The sequence below is a fragment of the Gambusia affinis genome, linkage group LG09, assembly GCF_019740435.1.
Source record: "Gambusia affinis linkage group LG09, SWU_Gaff_1.0, whole genome shotgun sequence".
Classification (NCBI taxonomy): Eukaryota; Metazoa; Chordata; class Actinopteri; order Cyprinodontiformes; family Poeciliidae; genus Gambusia; species Gambusia affinis.
Genome location: NC_057876.1, coordinates 15,115,890 through 15,138,073, shown reverse-complemented (window position 1 = coordinate 15,138,073; position 22,184 = coordinate 15,115,890). Strand labels below are relative to the sequence as shown.

The 22,184-nt window shown below is 39.9% G+C and overlaps 2 protein-coding genes across 5 annotated transcripts in view; one reads left to right on the top strand and one right to left on the bottom strand.

Moving 5' to 3' along the window:
- The window catches only part of LOC122836640 (Kv channel-interacting protein 1), a 42,381-nt gene extending 39,446 nt beyond the window's left edge, over positions 1 to 2,935 (top strand). For all 4 annotated transcript variants that reach the window (XM_044126351.1, XM_044126352.1, XM_044126354.1 and 1 more), the window contains exons 3-8: positions 92 to 161; positions 241 to 311; positions 422 to 529; positions 645 to 749; positions 1,578 to 1,640; positions 2,067 to 2,935. In XM_044126351.1, the coding sequence (XP_043982286.1) occupies positions 92 to 161; positions 241 to 311; positions 422 to 529; positions 645 to 749; positions 1,578 to 1,640; positions 2,067 to 2,114 (465 nt within the window). In that variant the 3' untranslated portion in view covers positions 2,115 to 2,935. The remainder of the gene's footprint in view (positions 1 to 91; positions 162 to 240; positions 312 to 421; positions 530 to 644; positions 750 to 1,577; positions 1,641 to 2,066) is intronic.
- A 667-nt stretch (positions 2,936 to 3,602) lies between these two features.
- Positions 3,603 to 7,065, bottom strand: LOC122836639 (T-cell leukemia homeobox protein 3-like). Its single transcript, XM_044126350.1, has 3 exons — positions 6,402 to 7,065; positions 5,144 to 5,381; positions 3,603 to 4,647 (listed from the first exon to the last, which is right to left on the bottom strand). Exons 1-3 carry the CDS (start codon positions 6,826 to 6,828, stop codon positions 4,464 to 4,466), a joined length of 849 nt encoding a protein of 282 aa, XP_043982285.1. The 5' UTR covers positions 6,829 to 7,065; the 3' UTR covers positions 3,603 to 4,463.
- Between the last annotated feature and the right edge of the window lie 15,119 nt (positions 7,066 to 22,184).

The following is a 22,184-nucleotide window of genomic DNA, read 5'->3' as shown; positions in this document are numbered from 1 at the left end:
ACATTATATCCAGTTTGTCTTCATGTCTGATTCTTGTTTCAGGCACATCCCACTCACCTCTGTCCGTTTTCCTGCCCCTCTTTCCTTTCAGGAATGTCCCAGTGGAGTTGTCAACGAGGAAACCTTCAAGCAAATCTACTCACAGTTTTTTCCACATGGGGGTGAGGACTGTGTGTCACCGTTGCTTCTGCGTTGACTCATTTCGGTTTACTCACTGCCCCTTTTTATCTGTCGCTCCAGATGCCAGCACTTACGCTCACTACCTGTTCAATGCTTTTGACACCGGACACACAGGATCAATAAAGTTTGAGGTTTGGTTTATTTCTTTCCACAGCTCTGGCTGACTGTCACCATGTGAATGTGTTTCCCCTGTCTGCGGTTTTACAGTTTGTGATTTCATCTTAGTGTTTGTGTTTCCCAGGACTTTGTTACAGCTTTATCCATCCTCCTAAGAGGTTCTGTCACAGAGAAACTCCAGTGGACCTTTAATCTCTACGACATCAACAGAGATGGATACATCAACAAAGAGGTTTGCGATATATATATATATAATTTTTTTTTTCAGCTTTTTATTTCAGCAGTGGGCTTTTACACCTCAGACTTCTTTAAGTTTCGTCTTTTGTTGTTTTTGTTTTTTTTCACAGGAGATGACAGACATTGTCAGAGCAATATATGACATGATGGGGAAATACACATACCCTGTCCTGAAAACTGATGCACCCAAACAACATGTGGATGCCTTCTTCCAAGTATGAACATTGTGACTTCTACATCTAAATCTGCTAAAACACAAACACCGAGGAGTGACACCAACAGAAAACTATGCTTTATACAACTAGAAGTTAGGAAAAGTATACTTTTAGAGAGATGTCCAAACTAAACATGATGCTAATATCACAATTTTGTGTCATAATGTAGAAGTATTTTAGACATTCAGCGTCTTACAAAAGCATTAAGAATTTACACTTTTTCTAATGTTATGTTGTGTTAAAACCGCAAACTTTTCAGGGATTTTATGTGACAAATAATACAAATTAGTACATGATTTTGAAGTGACCAAGTGCTGAAGAGCCTCATGATAACTCTGGAGTTATCTGAATTTAGGATTTCAATCAAAGTATTTTAGAATGGCCCCGTCAAAGTCCAGACCAAAGTCCAATTAAGAGACTGTGGCTAAATCTGAACTTTTTGGTCAATACGTAAAACTCTCTGGCATAAAATTAATTCTCCCTGTCACCCAGAATGTTGCTTGATAAAAATTAAGAATTTGTTACAGAAGTTGAAAATGTATGCCAAAAGATGCTCCAATCCGTTGTTTTCAAAGAATCTGCAAATACATGGATCAACAAAGTTCATTATTTGGAAAATGTGCCACACTTTTCAGATGGAATTGCAAAAAAAAAATCCAAAATCCTTACATATTTTCTTTCCACTTCACAATTGTTGTGTTCATCATAAAATCCCATTAAAATATCCTAATGTCACAAAATGTGGAAATTTCAAGTATTACTTTGGTAAAGGGACAATATATTTGCAATATCCTTGATTGTCTTTAACCTGCATTCATCTATCCACAGAAAATGGACAAGAATCGAGACGGTGTCGTCACGCTTGATGAATTCATCCTTTCTTGTCAAGAGGTAGAGTTCATCTTTCAAAGTATCTAAACTGAGAGACCCACACAGTATTCAAAATTATTATTTATAAAAATATTAAAACTCTGAGTTTGTGGTTGTAGTTTTGTTTTTATCTCTAAAATCTGGATTTGACCATCTCAAATATCTGCACAATATTATCCCTCCAATAAAACTAACTTTACTCACCATTCATTAAAAGCCTCCCACCTTTGCAAGTCTCACTATAGAGGCTATTAATTATGGTCTTTGCTATCTTCCATATCCGTGTGTTTGTGTTGAGAGAGATCATTAAGCTTTTATTGCCTTATACCGCCCTCTAGTGGCTCGTAAAATGAATTAAAGGGTGATTGTTGGATGGCTCTCTTATCTGAAGTCAGCTTTTTAATTTCGTTTCTTCTCTTTTTTTTTTTTTTTTTTTTTTTTGCACAGGATGAAAACATCATGAGGTCTCTGCAGCTTTTTGAAAATGTCATCTAAATGGCAAATGCCAGGAGGGGGCGGAGCAACAGGTGAAAACACAGAGCAAGAGACGAGGGAAGAAAAAGGATAAGGAGAATGAAAGACGGACAAAAGTCTGCAGGATCAAAAACATTAAAACCTCAGAGAGAAGTGAAACAAGAAGCTTTAACTGCCACTTTGGGTTTAGAAATGTATCTCTGCTGAACAAACCTTCACTGGTTTTTGAAATCCTCTTTCAGATTCATTTGGTCTTTCTCTGAGTGTCTACCTCGTCTCTGTCTCCTTCATTTATCACTGTTGTGGCTTACTTTCAGCTTGGACTGTATTTGTTTTGGGGGTTTTTGCCACTGTGTAAATATGCAGCCAGTCTCTCCTTTGGGCCAGTCTGTCTCTTGTTTTGATCTAAAATGCAGCTTACAGGTGAACTATCCTAAGCAACGATCTGTTTACAGCATTATTTCATGTAACAGTGCACCAAAAATGAGCAAGTTTATGAAGCATGTAGGGCAGATGCCCACATTATACTGTATTTAGTGTGTATTTGGAAAGTTTGTCTTAATGCTTACATTTGAGAGCCCATAGCTTTGCTGCGCTGAGCTAAGTGTCCGTTAAGACATCATAAGTCAGTTCCTGACCGTTGTAACAACTAAGCTGTGTTATAGGTATTTACTTGTTGTTTTTGTGGCTTTTTCTTACTCTCTGATGTCTGTCTGTATTTCTTATTCTGATACCTGTCTGTCCTGTTGTCTGAGTGGCTATAACTCTGTAATTATGCTGCCTGTCTCGATATCTGCTGAATAAAGAGCACATCAGTTGGCTTACAGGTAGAGAGCAACACATATGCATGTTCTTGTGTGTTTGTTTGTGGTGCCATAATGTTCACGCCCTGCTTGTAAAGCAATTTAATTTTGGGCACGTGTATAAATCAGTTCATGTCGAGGATCCTTCAGTGAATAGAAGCATGTTTTCGAGAGACGGAAAAGTTTTGTCTTCGGCTCTGTCTTGTTCAAAAATCAAACATTGACTCAGAGTGACCAACATTTCACTGTGAGGGGAGGAAGGATGATGGAGGAAGGCAAAGATCCGAGCGCTAGACCTCAACACTGATTCTGGAGGAATGGAAGCCATTTTTCAAACAAGAGCCATCATTTTGATGATTGAGCCGGAATGAGAGATTTAAATATTGCGCTTTTACTCACTGTGCTAAGCCAATAATGTCATCTAAATGAGTTGCAGAAATCCAGACAAGACGACAGAGAGGTAGACAAGCATATAGACAATTTAAACTGTCATTTCAAATGATGTATGTATTGAAATATTGTATAAAGTCATATTTATCAATAAACTTTTCAGGGAAAACAAACCAACTCATGTCATGTTTTACAATTCTACTACACATGATACCCCCCCCCCCCCCCCTCTTCACCTTATTATAATAATGGCGTTAAAAACCTGAAAATCTTTTTTTTTTTTTTTTTTTTTTTTGTGCACCAGAAAGGAGCGAGATTGAAAAACAAAAGATCACAACAACAGTTTATAATATTATTTACACATGTACAGTAAAAGTACAAAACAGAGTTTTCTGGCTTGATTCAAAAACATAATAATGTGCATATGAAAAGACTTTAGCAACATCTCTGAGCATGCATCACTCCCTTTATTATCTTAACTTACAGCATGGGTGAGATTTTCCTGAAGCCTGTCTTCGTTTTATTACAGCTTAAACGACGTTTTCCACCCAAAATGCAATATTTTTGGCATCTTTTTGTTTGGCCCAAGTGTTGCTTTTTCTATGTGCAGGTTTATATGTGCAGGTCTGTGAGAGTGCATTAAAGGAAGTGTTTTAGAAATGGGACCTGAATAAGCACCGCAGAAATGAAAAAATGATGAGAAACAATATGAGGTTTAGTTTCTGCTTTGACACATTTTGCAGAGCCAACGCACCCAGAAATGGGTGTTAAGAGAAAGCACACTCATAAAACAATATAATCTCATGTTTTACAGTGTGACATTAATTACATCCCTCATACAAACTGCATACAAGACATTTCTTCCCTGTCTTATTCCAATGAACAGAATAAGTGCAAGCATATGAGAACAAATAGGGTGGCAGTTTTTTTTTTTTTTTTCAATAAGTCTGTTTCAGATTTGTTTTGCAAAGTTCTGATTTTTCCACCCGGGGTGGAAAACAAAAATAATCCACAGTTTCTGCTTCTGAGTACGCATCACTCACCAGAATTTCATCTCCCGTTCTAAAATCCTCCGCTTAAATAGACGGGACCCATGCTTCAGTCTCAAGTCACATTTGTTCCTCCATACAGCATGAATCAAAGTAAGTCCCAGTGGTTTCATTTAATTTATCTGTCCCTACTCCCTGTCCTCGGCCCACGGCTGGAGGTTCTGCAGAGCGTACAGGGAGGAGTTGTGGGCGCACAGTGGATCCGACACCGCGGATTCGCTCAGGGACTTCTGGAGGGCGGACTGCTGCAGCTGCAGGATCAGGCGATTGGCCTGCTGACGCTCCGCCTCCCTCTCCTCTGCTGTTTGTCTCCTGAAAGACGACAGGAGGAATAAAACATTTAGGAAGTCATTGCAACGGAAAACAAATGGCGTTAAAGATCACAGAGAAAGACAGGATGCTATCAAATTTCAGTTTGATAACGCAAGGTTTAAGGATCTGTCTTAAGCTAAGTTTACAAAGTTTCATAGATAGATAGATAGATAGATAGATAGATAGATAGATAGATAGATAGATAGATAGATAGATAGATAGATAGATAGATAGATAGATAGATAGATAGATAGATAGATAGATAGATAGATAGATAGATAGATAGATAGATAGATAGATAGATAGAACTTTCTAAACCGTTATAAATATTTCTTGAATAGTTATGTTTGCATGTGGATGGGATAGAAATAAATACAAGTAAGCTAATATTTAAATTTTTTTTAAAAAAAGGAAAAACAAGTAAATATTAAAGTTACACACTAAGCTCACGGGCGAAACAGAACAACTTAAACGCCGTCTCAAGTTTCCTACCAACCTCCACTTGGTTCTGCGGTTCTGAAACCAGGTTTTGACCTGCGCGTCGGTCATCTTCAGGCTCTTGGCCAGAGCCGCCCGCTCGGCGCTGGCCAGATACTTCTGCCGGTGAAAGCGCTTCTCCAGCTCGCAGATCTGGACTCTGGAAAAGGAGGTCCGGGGCTTTTTCCGCTTCGGAGGCGTCCTGTTCTGATACGGGTGACCTATCCGCCGAGTGACTGCAAAAGGAACCAGAGCCGCTGCCAGGCGGAAGGGAGAAGATGAGCGAAAAATCTAGGAAATACACTCACAATATGTAACACACACTCCTTCAGTTCATGAGCTCCAAGGCCGAAGATCATTCATAATGTACGCCATGTTGGACTACAGCTTCCTATTTATCTAGTTTCTCTATTAATATAAAAGTTAACTAACAAGAGCTTTACATATATATATATGTTCTAGGGTTATAAACAATACATTTTAGAGAAAAATAAACATTCAATCAAAAATATTTTAGCATAATATTAACTTTTGTTTCACACTAATTAAATAAAACTACTTTGGGCTCTTCTACATCATATTATAATTAGCTATATTATAAGCTATAATTTATAATTATAACTACAATAATTCGTAATTTAGAACAATTGAAACTTTAAACATTCCCTCTATGTGCTATGTTGTTTGCTGACTTTTATATTTTTAATATGCTGGATTCAGCACATGGTAACACTGAGTTTTATATAGTACAGTGTTATTATCTGTATTAATACTGATAGTAGACTTTTTCTCGATTTTTTGTTGAAAAATTTTTATTATTTTAGTCAAATTGATTTCTTGATGTTCAATTATTAATTTTGCTCATTTCATCTGATGCGTAAAATCCTAGACTGAACCAACTAATCAGAGGCACAGAGCATTGTTTAAAGTAAGTTTGTACCTTTCCATTTTGCCACTTTTTGCATACCTTTATTGTACATTTATTTTTATTAAACGTAAGCCCTTTTCCTGTTCTATGAATATTTTTTGTTGAATTGAGTTGAGTCGTGTTGATGTTTAATGTTATGAATAATAATTTCTTTCTGTGGTTCTGGGTGTCCAATTCTTTAAATATGTAAATGCATTTTCTTAAACTGTTCATGTAATGAACAAAGCCCTGCTTGTTGGGTGAAAACAACCAGCTGCTTGTCGTTATATTGGTAAAGGAGCCGTTATTGCCGTTTTAAACATGATCAAATATTAATGAGGGGATCCCATTAGGTCTGCAGCTGGCCTACCTGATATTCTGTCCTTGGCGAACCTGTTTCCTATCCAAGGGAAGCACAGTCCTCCAAACCCGGGAACAGCGCTCTGGACAGGTGCCGGGGGTCCCGGGGCCGTTACAGGTCTGTGAGCGGGAACTCGTATCACACCCCGGCTGCCCAGACTCCTGTTCTCTCCGTACGAACCTGAAGCATCCGCTGGAGGCATGATCCCAGAGAGGGAGATAGACAGCGCTGTGTATGAGGGTGCGTTGGCACCGCTCGGGTTTCCTAAGCTATAATAGGCGTCCCCGTTGCTTAAATCCGATCCACTCTGTCTGCCCGGCGTGCGCCCGCTCTCCGGCTCCGAACCGGCTCCCAGAATCTGGTCGATGCCGAAGCTGATGGGTTCGTGGTTGACTGGTTTTGGAGGAGGACTCGGCGCGCTTGGTGCTTGCTCCATCCCTCGCTCGGTCGCTGAAAGGATGTGGAAACGTGGAGAAGGAGCTTTCAGAAGGGAATCACAATGTTGTCAAACTGTACCAAAATTCATCGTGAAAAGTCTCTCCATCGCTGGGCATGTCCAAAAAAATCAGCGCGCACTCTCTAACAGGCCTCCTCTGGAGCACTGAGTCCTCTCTGCCGAAAGTTTGATGGGCGTTTGGAGAGATGTGACGCTCTGTCCTCCTCTCAGCGCGTCAAAGCGCTCCGTCTTGGAGCTCCGTCCTCCTCCATCCCTCTGCACCTTTCATTGGCTGGCACCGGAATGACTGATTGAATGTCAGCAGAGGGGAAGGCCCAGGCTTTGGCACAATAATCAAGATTTCCCACAACCACGAGTGTCAGAGTGTTTTATATGTATATGTGGTAAGATACAGCATCTTTAGGCCTTGTGAGTGAGTCAGAGTTTCATTTAAGGATCTTTAATAACATAAAAACAGAATAAGACGCGCGCTTTAACTCTGAACATTCATCTGGCTCAAACAAAAAAAAAAAAGACCAAAGAACTAAAATGAATTTGATTATTTCCGACAAATTACAAACTATGCTCTGACATCGGTGTCCAAAACGTTCTTTTATAAGGTTTGTTGTGTTTAGTCTAAACTGATCATTATGTAAGCTTTTCAAGTAAGACATACATTGAGCCTCATTTGTCCTCTTGCTTTTTCTGACACATCTTCAGACTCTATTATCTCACATATACGTGAATAAGAATCTCCCAAGAAAACTGTCTCGTAGCTTTAAGGCTGTAAGATACAGATCACTTGCGCAGAATGTTACTTGAAATGAATAAAACACGTCAGATAAAATATATATTTATTTATATATATATATATATATGTATATATATATATATATATATATATATTTATATATATATATATATATATATATATATATATATATATATATATATATATATAACGTTCCTTCTTAGTGTTGCTTAAACTGTTGAATAAATGCAGGTTTTGAATTTCACCTTGTTACCCTAAATGTGCAGCCTGAAATATTTTTGTCATGTTTTTTGAAAAAGGACCATCAGATTGATGGCAATTCAGTGCGCAATTACGCACGTTTATTCGATGACATGACAAAACCATTTCATTGCTCTTTGAAATAAAAAGGGTGCGTGTTGAGCACTGGCAGAAAACAAGCAGCACCCATTGAGCTTGGCAAACACTTCCTTTACGCGGCCTTATTTGTTCCCGTGATAGCCAGGACCACATTAAATGACCTGACAAGGGAAAGCCACGGGCTACTCCAGATAAAGTGTCCGGGCTCTGGAAGCTGCTAAGCGCTCAGATTCAATGTAACAGGCGCCCAAAGTGACCGGCTAATCTCATTTTCACTAACTTGTCTCATGGACAGACAAATGTGCATCGGCTTTGGATGCGGCAGGTGGCTTTTTAAGCGATCACATTACAGCACTTTAACAAACGGATGGCTGACATATTTGCATGTTCAGACTCTTAACTCTATTTTAATAGTTTAAGCAGAAGAAACGTATATTATTTTTTTATATTAACGCGGATCATTTTGTGCTTTTATTCCTATTCTTGTCTAATATTTTTACAACCAAGGAAAAACAATCTAATTGACTGCATTTTATAAGTTTGCTTTTTTTAAATCATCAAAATATTGATAAATCATATTTTCGTACAGCTGTAATATGTGAGGCCATGTTCTCCAAATTCAAATGGGAATATAAATATACTCCACATAAGATATATTTTTTGAAAATGTCACATCCTGCCTTTTACAATAAAGTGTTATAAAGCAATATGATGGGATAGGACAAGGCCCGAGGTGTTTGTTTGGCAATATGGACGGAGTCAGAGTGTTGGCTGCTTCACCCTGACCATATGTGAGCTCACCGGTGGCTTTTGATGGGGGAGAATTGGTCTGTTAAAGCTGTCATCGTTTTAGACAATTTTATGTTTCTCTCGATGACTCTTGCAGCTAAATCATGCAGCTCATAAAACATATTTTAACATTCCTCGACAATGTCTTGGGCATAATTGGCCATAAATTACGATCCCGACACTTGTTGAACAGTTGGTGCCCTGAATTTAGTTTGAGATAATAATAAAAAGACGAATAGCCGAACACCATCAAGTTTACCCGAAGTGTTATAAAATTAAAAAAAAGATACAAAACGTGAACTGTGCCGATAAAAATATTTCAAGCTGTTACAATACTATTTTTTTTTTTTTTTTATTCCATAAACCACAAATCATTCAAAATCGACATAGATTTTATAGACCTTCACTGGGCAATTTCCATTGTTGTCACTGTACATTCATTGCTGGGTGAGTGTGTTTCACATCCAGCATAAAGCTACAAAGTCTGCGTAAAAAACATTTTTAAATAGGTATCCCTATGGAAACTGCACAAAAAAGGAGAAAAACTACAAGGAACAACAGCATGGAAACGCAGATCCTATAATGTAAATTGGGTTTACAGTTCTCACACTCTGAACGATTAGAAAGCTGGTTTTGCTTTTTTAAAAGTAAATAAACATGCGAAGGAAGGCGATCACAATCAGTAGGTCGCCAGAGGCTGATGATCTACAGCTGGTGTTACTAAGAGAGAGGAAGCAAACCTAGAACCAACGAGCAAAATAAAACAGTTCAAATGGATTAAAAAATGTGTAAAAACAAGACAAAAAATATTCTAAGAAAAAACAGGACTCCAAAGTGTGTTGTCCATTAAGAATCTAATAATGTGTTGCAATATTAGTAAAAATCGACAATAAATACATTGGATTGATGTAAAGAAAAATATCACAAATCCTCCATGCAAATTTGTCTGTATTTTTCACCCCATGATGTCATTGTCGATTTATGGCATTAGAGGTGATTGTTTTTCATATCCAGCGATCAAAGGCATGAAAGTACATATTTTAAATACAAACATATTCATTTTCTACGTTTGTGTTTATTTTTTAGGTTAATTTATCTGAGGAAATTACCTTTAGGATGAATTTGCCTTCACCGAATACCTGCTTTTTCAAAAAAGAAGAATTATTGTATTTTGTTAGTGACCACACACAAGGTGTCCCGTTCACTGAAGAAGATTGGTGTTGGTAATCTGTAACAATCCAGAGATGTCGAGACGTTATATTTCACCTCACCATGAAGCTCCACAGCCCACGTCCTGACACCTTATATGGATTTATTAATAGTGAGGAGAGTGCCAGCCCAGAAAAGCCCCAAAAGTACATTCGGCGTTAAACCAGTCTTAAGGTCATCTTGTTCAGAGCAAAATATTTAGTTTCTAAAAAGCTACAGCCCGCATGAACAATTGCAGGGACATCAATCCTCCTTTCTAGTTTTTTTCCCCTTTCTTTCCAGAGGCAATATAAAAGCTGACACCCTGATTCCAAAAGTCCAAAAAAGAAGCGACAACAAAAGAGTGAAAGAGTGCGATTTGTTTGAGAAATTACCACTTGATCTGCATAATCGGGGGGTTTTGGGCTGCAGCTCGGTACCCGGGGGCTGCGTTTTTATTGCGCGTCTCCTCGCCGTTATCAATTTCAGCGGAGCGCCTGACTTTTTAAAAGGAGGGGACGAGGCCGGCTGCCTCTGAATAATGAATGACACGCTTTTATATTGTCGCTAAAGTGCCCGTGATGTTACAATATGAAAAGGCAGCGGTAAGTAATAGTGCATTTAAGGGGGATGTAGTGTATTATTATGATGTAAAAGAGAAGGAGGGAGAGGGAGACGAGCGGAGAGCGGCACCGGGAGAAAGACAGAGATTGTTTTATTACAATAAGAGGAGATGAGTTTGCCTCGCAGCGAAATGGGGACCAGTTAATGAAACTTTACCGCAGCTAACGATTTCCCCTCCCTCGCTCTAAAAACCCGCCCTTATGAAATATTTAAACTATTTAATATAGGTAGTATTAAGCTGAAAGACACTTGCATCGGCCATATAACAGCATTTGCAAAGCTGTGAATTTTTTAAACTTGGGCAAACAAAGCTTTACTGTCCAGCTTCCCTTCAGCTCATCCAGCAAAAGTCGTATAAATCTCCTTAAAAGCGTGATAGGACGCAGTGATTTACTAATTTCTCCATCTTTTCTCACGGAGACATAAGCTTCTCGCATTAATATAAGCCTGTCTTTAATGGGTGGGACGGCCACCCCTCGGTGAAGGAGGGATAGTGTTTCATATTGACATGCTCAGTGGGATTGTTGGATGAGAAGAGAGCAACGGGATCCCCCATCAGGGACCGGACAGGACTATCATCATCATCATCATCATCATCATCAGTGGCGGTTCTTGCATGAATGCCACCCTGGTCACACATGAAACACATGAAACACATGAACTTCCCACTCAAACAGTATTTGAGGAAAAGATAAGTTAAGATATAATATTTTATGTAACTTTTAAGAAACTTTAAGAACAAAAAAATATGTTATTTGCTGGTGAAGTGCTTCCCAAGAATTACCCTATGTGTTTGTTTGATGTTTTTTTCCTATCTCATTGTGTTCCTAATGCCAGAAAGATACGGGAATAACTCTTTTTTTAAAATAAAAATTTCACAAGCCTCATATAATGTCTTAAGATATATTTCTGCTTAGAACAGTTCAGTTGAGTACAATCATTATAAGTTTCCAAGATTAACAAATGTTATCCAGTGTACAGCTATATTTTACATTGAGCAAAGCAACTTGGTAGTTCTGTCATGGCGGGGGATGGATGCTCTTGTTTTCTCACTGACAGGTAAAGAAGCAAATTGTGTGCCATTAATATATTTCCTTTTAAAATGGTGCCCTGAGAGAGCCTTATCACCCATTTCAAAAACCACAACAGTTGATCAAGTATCTTTCCTTGGCTGCTACTAAAAGACTGGTGTGCTGCTCCGCACGCATGGACTCAATTCATCTGACAGACAGTTAAAAAAGCAGAATAAAAAAACACCTAAAATGTCACTGTAAATGTCACTTATTTTGCCTGGAAGATATTAAAGGATTTTAATTACCAGATATGAAGGTTACAGTCCCTAAAGAGTCTCTTTATTGGAGGAGATATATTTTATTCCTCTCTAAAGGACAGATGACAGCAAAAGTTTAGCGCTCAATATGTTGCAGCAGATTATTGTAAAAACAGAGTTGTTTTTTTTTTTTTTTTAAATATAAATTGTTGGGTCTTTGCACATATTCACATTCAAATATTCCCTGATGGGTATTTGTTTCACTTCACATTGGATTCTGGCTGCTCATGAGGAAGAATATGCTTCTTCTCTGCGTGAGAGCTTAGACCATGTTCATCTGTCTGATGGTTGAATGCATGGCTGCCTCTTCACGCTGGTTAAAAGTCATGGAGGGAGGGAGAAGAGGAAGACAGCAAAAAAAAAGGAAAAAAAAGAAGAAGAAATACAGGCAACCACACAGAGGTAAATTATAGGGATGGACGAAAGCAGAATCAGGGGGGCTGAGTCTGGGATTGTGAAGGAAAGAGTTAAAGCATTACTGATGATCATTTAGGGATGATGATAATTGAACACATGGTTTGAGTTTGGACACAAGGATTCCCCTCAGAATTGTCTCTTCCTATTTGTGGGCAAGTTAACCTTTGTGTTATCAGGCTGTGAGTGCTAAGTAAAAGTTTCTCTGCTTTTAAGTCATCGATCCAACACAGAAAAGCATTCACAGATATCCTGCTGACAAAATGACTGATGTAATCAATTAGTTTGTTATTGCTTTAATTGCATATGAGTGATTTATCTCTGAGAGAGGGCTTTGGAGGCAGGGTTTGTGTTTAAGAGCAGCTGATTACTCCCGAACGCCCCAGTCGTGGAGCTAATGTGTTAATTCATTACTGCTTGTAGTCAGCTGCATTGTGTCAGAGCTGCAAGACCCATCTCCCCTCTGCTTGTGTCCTCCCCACTTCATAAAAGGCGATTATGCTGCATGTTGCCCATTCTCTCCTGCCTCTTGACCTCCTCACCCCTCCTGTTGCCTTGCCTGCAGGGTGCTCATGCAGGGGAGAGAGAGGGGGGAGGAGCGGAGGACCAGCTGCTACCAGCAACGATGCTCTGGTGCCTGGCAGAGAAACCTACTCCACTCTCCTGCTTTGCTGGGCCTTCTGGCCCCTAAGGGTTAGATTTTTTTTCTCTTTTTTTTTGAGGCGGAGGGGGGAGTCTCATGCCACCAGCTCCACCTGTCTTGCCCCAGGCACAGCGCGACCGATTAGGCACACAGCTACACACAGTCACATGCTTTTCAAAAACCAGCTGACTTCAAATATGTCATTAACTGTGGTTTGATCCAGAGTCTTAATCTAAAAGGTCACAAAAGCTGCATAAGTCAAGCAGAAATGCATCAGTCAGACTTATGCACAGTGCCTTGCAACAGTTTTCATACCCCTAAAACAAATTTTACATTTGGTAATCACAAAAAAATGTAACGACAGCTCATTTTGTTTTGTTTTCATGCAACACACTAACATAAGGTAGAGTATGATTGTGAAGCAAAAGCAAAATGAAGCATAGTTAAAAAAAATTTTTATAGAGATGTAAAAAATTTGGTTTGCATTCATAATGATAAGCCTGATTAAACTTCAGAGTGAGCGATTGCCATCAGACATTACTTGAGTTGACCTGTAATTCAATTTCATTATAAATATAGCAATTCTGTGAAGGCCTTTAAGTTTGTTTTGTTGTTGTTGTTTTTTTTTAGAACGTAAGGTTGTCCTTCCACGACACCGGTGTCTGGAAACTGTCGGAATTTTCGGAAACTGTCGGTATTTTCGGAAGTTGATGGGGGGGAAAGTTCATCTCCCCCCCCCATCGTCTCGATGCACCTCGAGTCAATGCATCGAGACGCATTGACTCGGCTGTGGTTTTGCCATGCCAGGCCACTAGATGGCGCTGTGACTTTAGCGTGTTGTGGAATGCACACAAGCTCGTTCCACTTCAGTAACCTGTCTCCTTCTCCCATGGACGAAGTGCTCATTTTAGACTTATAGTATTTATCAGAAATTGTGCTAAACGGAATAAGTTTAGTAGCACAACATAGCACAATGCTGAAGAATATTTATTTGTATTTTTACCTGCCTGTGCATGCGTAAAATAAACCCGGCAGCCGTGCGTGCTTCGCTTGTGCCTGTGCAGTTTTTCACTGCGGGGGTGTTACAGAAAAGTTCAACTCTGAGACCTGATTTCAAAAAGTCCCGGTGTGAGAGAGTCCGACCAGGGGAGACGTGTAAACGAGCAGCTAGATTGCAACAGAAATGCTACCCTTTAATGCTCTTCATTAAAGATGCTCTTAAATGAAGAGCATCTTGTGAACGGGGCTTAAGTGTACATCATTTGAAAATGGAAATGTACGGCACGACTGAAAACCAAGCCAAAGATGATCGCATAAACTGACAAGCTGGGCAATGAGAGCATCAAGCAGAGAATCAACCTACCACATCATGGTACCTCTGGAGGAGATGCAGTGATTCCAGCTAAGGTGGGTCAATCTGTTGCTATTATATGTACAAAACCATAGATGATGGACAACTATAGAGATTCACAAAAATCTGTGTTTGTTTTTAAACCACCATTCATACATTCATGAACAGTTTTTAGTATTGTCTGGTAGATTTGTATTGTTGCTGTAGGAATGCACAGTCAGTGTGGGCAACAATCTGGGCTACAAATGAATATCATATCTGCTTGTAAACATGTGTTAGTAGGCTGGTACAAATAATGATTATGACAATAGAGAGTATTAGAAGGTATGAATTAGTCCTAATTGTCCAGATCAATCTAAAAATACCATCCACCAATATTGGTGGTGGAAGGATTATGCTATGGTACTATTCCTTGTTTTGCTTCTACTTCACAAATATGTACTGTTTTGTGTTGAACTGTGACATAAAATCCTAGAAAATACATTGAAGCTTGAGGTCATGATGTGACAAAATGTGAACTGTTTGACGTACACTTTTGCGAAGCCGTGTATGTAAACTGATTTTCTGCGCACACTAAGCCGCTGCTCCCACACACAGGAATACTCAGAGGCGCTTTGCTGAGAGGCGTGAAAGAGCGAGAGCTAAGTGAGGCCACTCCAGAGTGCTATTCTCTATATTGATTTCCCATTATCAGACCCTTAGTCCCTGTGGAGTCATTAGTGCCGGGATCAAACAGACAGACAGAGAAGGAGACTAATACCAGTCACTTACAGCAGCACGGGGAGATCACCTTACCTCCCTCCGGGCTGGAAGGCCAGAGAGGAGCAGAGGATGAGAGGAAACGAGTAAGGGAGAGAGTGGGGGCTAGTGGACGGACGAGTGCAATGGGCCAACAGATGGAGACGGCAACGTGTAGAAGGAGAGGAAGAGGAAAGAGGTGGGGTTTTACAGAGGAACAGTCATGGACAAATGGTAGGCAGACATTGATCACTTTATTTGGTGGAAATATCTTCTATCTGCTCTCGTTTTAGCCAAGCCACCTAAAAGGGTTTGTAGTTGGCTCAAATCAAAAGTTTTCTATATCTTCAATCCCAGACTTGTAGACAGTGCAGCCAATATGCCGGCTGAAGCTCCTTTCTGTCAATAATTTTACAGTAAAGATGCAATGATGAATGGTTTTCATGTAGCCAGCAGCTGTCCCCTCACCAGAGAGACGCTTAAAAAAATAGAAGGAGTGAAAGACGAATATGAAATGTGAGATACTCATTTCGGTCCCTTCCGTCATAATTTCTGCGGATGTATTTATCCTCCAAGGACTTGATGGCAACAATGAATTTGTAGTTTGAATCAACACCATCAATCTTGTTCACTTCTGCCTGCCAGCGAGCTCTGAAAGCGCCGGTCCACACACCGAAACACAGACTGATACACACACACACACACACACAGCTCAGACAGGGGGTGACCCTGGCCTGACCCCCCTGCTGACCCCCAATCTGTTCCCCAACCTCACACCATGAGAGACTGAGGCACACTGGGACAGAGCTCAAAGACGCACACGTACACAGTTTGGCATCCAGTGCAGTGTGTTGATCTGATGGATATCTCCTCAGACAGTGCAGCATGTGATCGTGCATGTGTCTAAGTGTGTGTAGCCTCTGCCCCCTCCTACTGGTGTTAATTGATTCTTGGTGTGCTTTGCTGATTGGTGTGAGGACCCCTAGAGGCGGGCCCAGTCTCCACCAGTGGCCCCCCTCCCCATTTGAGTAGCACCTTAGACTCACACACCCACTACTCAGTACACACCGCACAAACATGCAATATGCTATATTTCTAAATATACATGCTGTTTGTCTACGTAATCCTTATGCACATGTGTTGATCATACCAGTAAGAAGTGGAAACACACACATACACACACTCATGTCTTTGAGGGGGTTTTCACACTCTGGTAAAGAGGAAGCTGGCTGGCATACACGAGCAGATTGTGGCTCAAAGGAGATGATCTGCATAGAGAAAATGGGCATCTTAGAGGTGATTCATGAACAGCAAAGGTGGATGAGCATAGGTGTGTGTGTGTGTGTGTGTGAGAGAGAGAGAGAAAGAGAGAGGGAGCGAGCCAAAAAGACAGTAAGAGAGATGAATCTCTGGTTATTAATTTCCAGCCGCGGCCCCTGGGTGAGATGTTAATATAGGGCTGATTGTGACTAATTTCTTATTAATTGCCATCAGCGATTACACAGTGGCCAGTAATGTGGCTAATTTGTTGAAATGAATTTGGTTTTCTGAGGCATTTTAATTGCTGCAGGTGGGCAGCATGCTCTGCTCGCTGTCACTTTTGTTTTCCAACAGGAAACTTTTGAAGGTATGCAGCTGCTGCTGTGTGAGGACCACATGATTTATACAACATAGTTTTAGTATGTATTGTATTATTAGTCATACTGACTAAGCACAAGGAAATACACTCTTAGTTTTGTCTTCAAACTAAATGACATATAACATAGAAAGATGATTTAGTACAGTATTTTCTTAAATACACATCTATCCATTGTCTCCTTATCTGACATTGGGTTGCTGGGGTAACAGATCTATGAGGGAAACCCAGATGTGTCTCTCCCCATCGACACCATCAATCCGGGGAACGTAAAGGCATTTCCAGGGCAAACAGGATTCCTGATCACACCAGTGGGCTCCAGGTCTTGCCTGAGGTCTTCCCCCACAGGGATGAGCCTAGAAAATGTCCAAAGGGAGACGCCTAGAAAGCTTCCCGAACCATCTTAGCTGACTTCTTTCAATCCGAAGAACCAGCGACTCTACTTCCAAGTCCCTTGAATGACGGAGCTTCTCATCTTATCTCTAAGGCTGAGTCAATCCGTCTGTGGAAGAAGCTAATTTCTTCTGCTTGTTCTTTTGATTGTGATTCACATCTTATGAGGGTCGGACTACTTGAACACTGGTAAATCGAGAGTGTTTGTTGGTGCCTTAGTTCTGTTTTTTAAGTTTGAGGAATCCTCAAATTTTCTGCTGCAGCTATTTGGGGGTACCTAAACATTTCCCCTCACAAAACACCGTCAATATCCAGGTGTTAAACTCCAGTCCTCAAAGGCCGCTGTCTTGCAGTTTTTAGATGTACCGCAGGTACAAAACACTGGAATGAAATGGCTTAATTACCTCCACCTTGTGTAGATCAGTTCTCCAGAATCTTGCTAATGACCTAATTATTCTATTCAGCTGTGGTGCAGCAGAGGCACATCTATAAGTTGCAGGACAGCGGCCCTTGAGGACTGGAGTTTGACACCCCTGGTCTATATCCACAAAGCACCTTCTTGGAGCTGAATTGCCCAGCCAACCCTCCCCCGCATGATTTCCACTCAGTTCCACTAGACTAGCGGCAGCAGCAATTAGCAAACACCTGGAGGAAGTGAGAGTCTTCTGAGCTCCTAAGAACATTTGTAAACAGCATAATGGAGTAGTATTGTTTTGAAGATGTGCTGATGGCAGAGTGTCAGAAATAGCAGGAGCTTCTTAAAGAGACAGAGGCCAGTTTCAAGGCGTCACATTTGGTTAAGTAATGTTTATTATACAGTGTTTTTATGAAAGCTGAAGGTAACATAACTAATTGATAGTGCTATAAAATGTCACTATTTGTGTGAAAAATACATAATGCTGCCCCTATAAATAGAAATTATTTTGTTTCATAGCTGAACGTTATGGCTAATGGATGCCGAGCAATATCAAGTTTTTTATTCAACATGACAAAACATGTCATACAGCTTACATTTTAATTTTGGTGACATTATTTATATGAACGCTCCAGTTAGCTTTTTACAGACCCTGGACACTGTTCATTGCAGACTATTGAGATTCATTACAGGATGTAAAATCCTTACCCAGTGTTGCACTCTTTCTCTCTGTGAACTCTCCTTACTGTCCACATTCAGACCATTGGATTTTTATATTTTCAGTTCTAAATCAGCTATGGCTTTCTATCACTGTATCTAATTTCCTACATGGGACATAAACAGAGTAACAGTTGTCTCTGCTCGCACACTTTCATTGCATTCCTTCAGAACATACAGAACTTTGGGAAAAGACATTTTCTTATAATGTTCCTTCTACTTTGGACAAACAACAAGTCCTGAAGCTGAGCAGCTTACTTTAACTGAAGAGTTTTAACCATGTAATAGGAGAACTGGATGGCAGATTCTGTTCTTAATGTTTTATTAACGCTGAATTATGTTTTATTTTCATGGATTATATGAATGGTAATAACCATGTTATGTCTTAACATGTTGTAGGTGTGTATACATATATTTAAAACATATCACTCTTGGAGAACTTACTTCCTAAAAAGATTTAATTGTTAAATAAAGTTGAAATAAGAAAGGTAACAAAACTAAATGTCAAAAATATGAAATCATAAACCAATAAGCAGTGCAAATAGCAGTTTGCTGCACCTCAAATTTTTGAGTTACATGAATTCTTTAATAGATAGGAGTCACTCATTGAAGAATAAATTTTTCTCAACACTCTAGTTTTCTCTTATTCTGTATTGTCATATTGTTGCATTGACCTTTAATAAACATTAGTGTCCACATACTGTAAGACAATTGACTGAACATCCTTTTGAAAGTAAGTAACTCATAGATATTTTTGTGAGAGATTGTAAATGACAGGAGTATTCAGTTTACATGGGCAGGGAGGATATCAAATTTTCAGCTTTAGTTGAAAAGATTATTTGAGATAATTAAGAACATTCAGAAAGTTTGCCGCTTCAAGTTCAACTATAATTACGGTTGAGACAGAGATGCAGTCAAATGAAGCGAGACCAAGTTGTTTGGCTACAAATAGCAGAATTATATATGAGAGAGAAAAATCTAGGCACTTAATCCCAAGAAAAGTTGGAAGCATCACCCTTTTGGAATCCTTTACTGTTCATGGAAATTTACAAAACTAACAAATACTCAGGTGAAAATTTAAATAATTTTTTTTTTATATTTGCACACTCAATTTCAAAAATAATCATCAGAATTATTTTTTAGGTAAATAACTCAAACTTTGCCTATGGGCTGTTTGTGTTTTTTTTTTGTCAAGCCATATTGAGATATTTGGTAAGTGGGGAATATTTTATCTCGTATACCTTCGATGAAAGATAGTACCTATGAACAAAATTTGTTGCTTCTTTTTAAACCATTTATTTTCAGTCCTTCTGCTTCGGAAACAAGACCAGTGCAGATACATAACAAGAAAAACCAGTGCCGCGCTCCGAGATTAATGTGCATGATGACTGGATGTAAACTTTCTTGTCTGTGCATGTGCAATCGTTTCTCCTTTTCTGTTTGACGACATACATGCAAACAAATCCTCGCAGCATCATTGTAAATGGCCCTGATATCTTATTCATCAGGTTTATTCGTCCTCCTCCTGTCGTTTTTCTTCACACGTTCACAATCATTACTGCTGGGATCGGAGGTAGGGGTGGTGGTGGGGGGCATTTAAGTTGTTGTCTTTGTTTGTTGAATGTTTATAGCTTCCGTTAGCACAGTCTCAACGACCACTGAGGAACCAGTAGATACAAAATCCAAATCCTCCCATAAAAGAGGAGATGCCCTCTGGGCAGCCATAGCTCATAGTTGGCCTGATTTAGTGGCAGCCAGGAATCCAGGCTTGAATAAAGACAGAGAGAGCGAGGGCAGAGTGGGAGAGATAGAGGAAAAGATAGCTCCCTGCGTGATAAATAGCCCCGGCTCTCTCTATTGCATTAGCCGTCCAGGCCGATAGATTGCGAGCCCAATAGACCCAGACGTATGCGATTGGTTTCTCATATAAAAGTTGCATATTAAATTCCTCCACAGGACTGTGCCCCCCAAGCATGAAGGAGGAATGGGAGAGATGGGAGTTAAAAAAGCAGAAAGTGGAGAAAGAAATGGAAGAGCAAGAAAAAGGCTTTTTATGAGAGATGAAGCGAAGGCAGACTTGGGGAAGCCTGAGAAGAAGGGTGAAAGCTAATGGCAGCAGGAAAGTAGTTTGATGGTGGAAAAGACAAATGGTGATGTCATGTATTTAATAAGTCCGTGGATATTGGGCGATGAGTGCGACCGTGCGTCCATTTAATCAGTATTGCCTCCGAATGAAGATTTCTCTCCTGTTTTGTACACGCCCTCTCTTCCCTCTGTTCTCAGCCTTCCTCCACATGCTAACGACCCCTCTAATTGTTTCCAAGCTCATTAAGATGCTGCTGTTTTAATAGTAATTAATCCGTCATTTGCCTACATGCAAAACACAGGCCACTGAGGTTTGTTCATTGCTGTTTCAATACACTGATAATGCAGTGGATGATTCAAAGCAGATAATATCCTGCTAATTTAGCTCATCACTGTTAATTGGTTGTTAAGTGCCTTTAATTACCAGGCAGGCTTTGGGATTTGGGTGTGCAGAAAGAGCGCGTTCGCTGTGATTGTCCCTGCCCGCCTAATGAATCTTGAGTGAACTTTGGAAAGTGAAACAAATGACTGAAGAGGAGACACACTCTGACCCTGTTTTCTCTTTCATATAGGCTGATTTCTCTCCTCTTTCCTTCTCCTTTGTCCTCCTGTCCCTTCCTCCATCTCCTTCTCTCTCTCTCTCCATCTCTTCCTCCAGATATTATTAACTCATTAAGTTTTTTTCATTATTTTTAATAAAAGATGAGTTATGGCTTTAGCCTCACTGTGGCAGCACACCACACCCCTCCTCTCTCCCTTTCCTCTTCAACCATTTACTCCCTTCCTTCTCTACTCCTCCCCATCCCCCCCCTCCACCCCCAAGTCCCTCCACGTTTGTGCCTCGTCTCTCGGCCATGTTGCACGCTGTCTCTCTGATGCGTTTGACCCCTGAACTGCGGCTTCTGACCTCGACACTGCGTCTTACAACCTTTCGTCCATCTCCTTCACTTTCGCCACGGCTACACCCGTCTATCAATCATCTCTCTTTCTCATAGTGCTGAGCAGTCTTTAGATGGCATTCATAAGATTTATGATTCATGATCCGCTCTGTTTGTATGTGTGTGTGTGTGAGAGAGAGAGAGAGAGGGTGTGTGTTTGAAGAGAGAGAGATAGTGGAAAGAAAAAGGGATAAAGCAAAAGACAGACTATAGAGATAGGAAAAAAGTGTCTTGTCGATGACACAGAATAATGACAATATCCATGATTGATAGCCTATCTGGAGCAAGTCGGGTGTGTGCGTGCTTTTTGTGCCTTTGTATGCATGCGTACGCTGCTGTGTTTGCTCTACATTCATTGGATGTTAAAGAAGCAGTGATGAATAGTTTTCATGGGGTTAGAGATGTCAGTGGTCACAGGAAAAGGGTGTCAAGTGACCAGGACTGTCAAGGGACAGGGTATTATATTTCTTGCAAAAGAAGGAGAAGAAGAAACCTGAATCAATTTGTGGCAAATAAGAGCAGTTAACCAGCGTCCACTTGTCTTGTCCTCCATACTACCGGCAAAATTAGATTAAAAAAAATCTTTTTAAAGGCTCTTATTACATTTGGGTTTGGGTGTTTTGCTGCTAATAAATACTCACACTCCTCGCATCGATGGAAAGAGTTGTGTACAGTAATCATTCTTCCTTACTCCTTTGAGCATTATTTTGGTGTGAGCATTTCAGGAGAAAATCTACAGTTTCTGTGCAAGTGAAAGCTGCAAAAGAGGTTCCTGCAGGCTCTGCACCAGAACCAAGTAAAACAGTTTTATTTTTTTGTACAATTTTCTGTTTTAGTCTATTCCAAACGAATGTATTGACATCAATACTTATATATTTGTACCCAAATAATTTGAGGTATGATATGAGACCAAGACTCTTTAAAACCTGAAAACATCCTACCTGCACATATTTGAATATATGAATATTTAATATTAGAACAAGC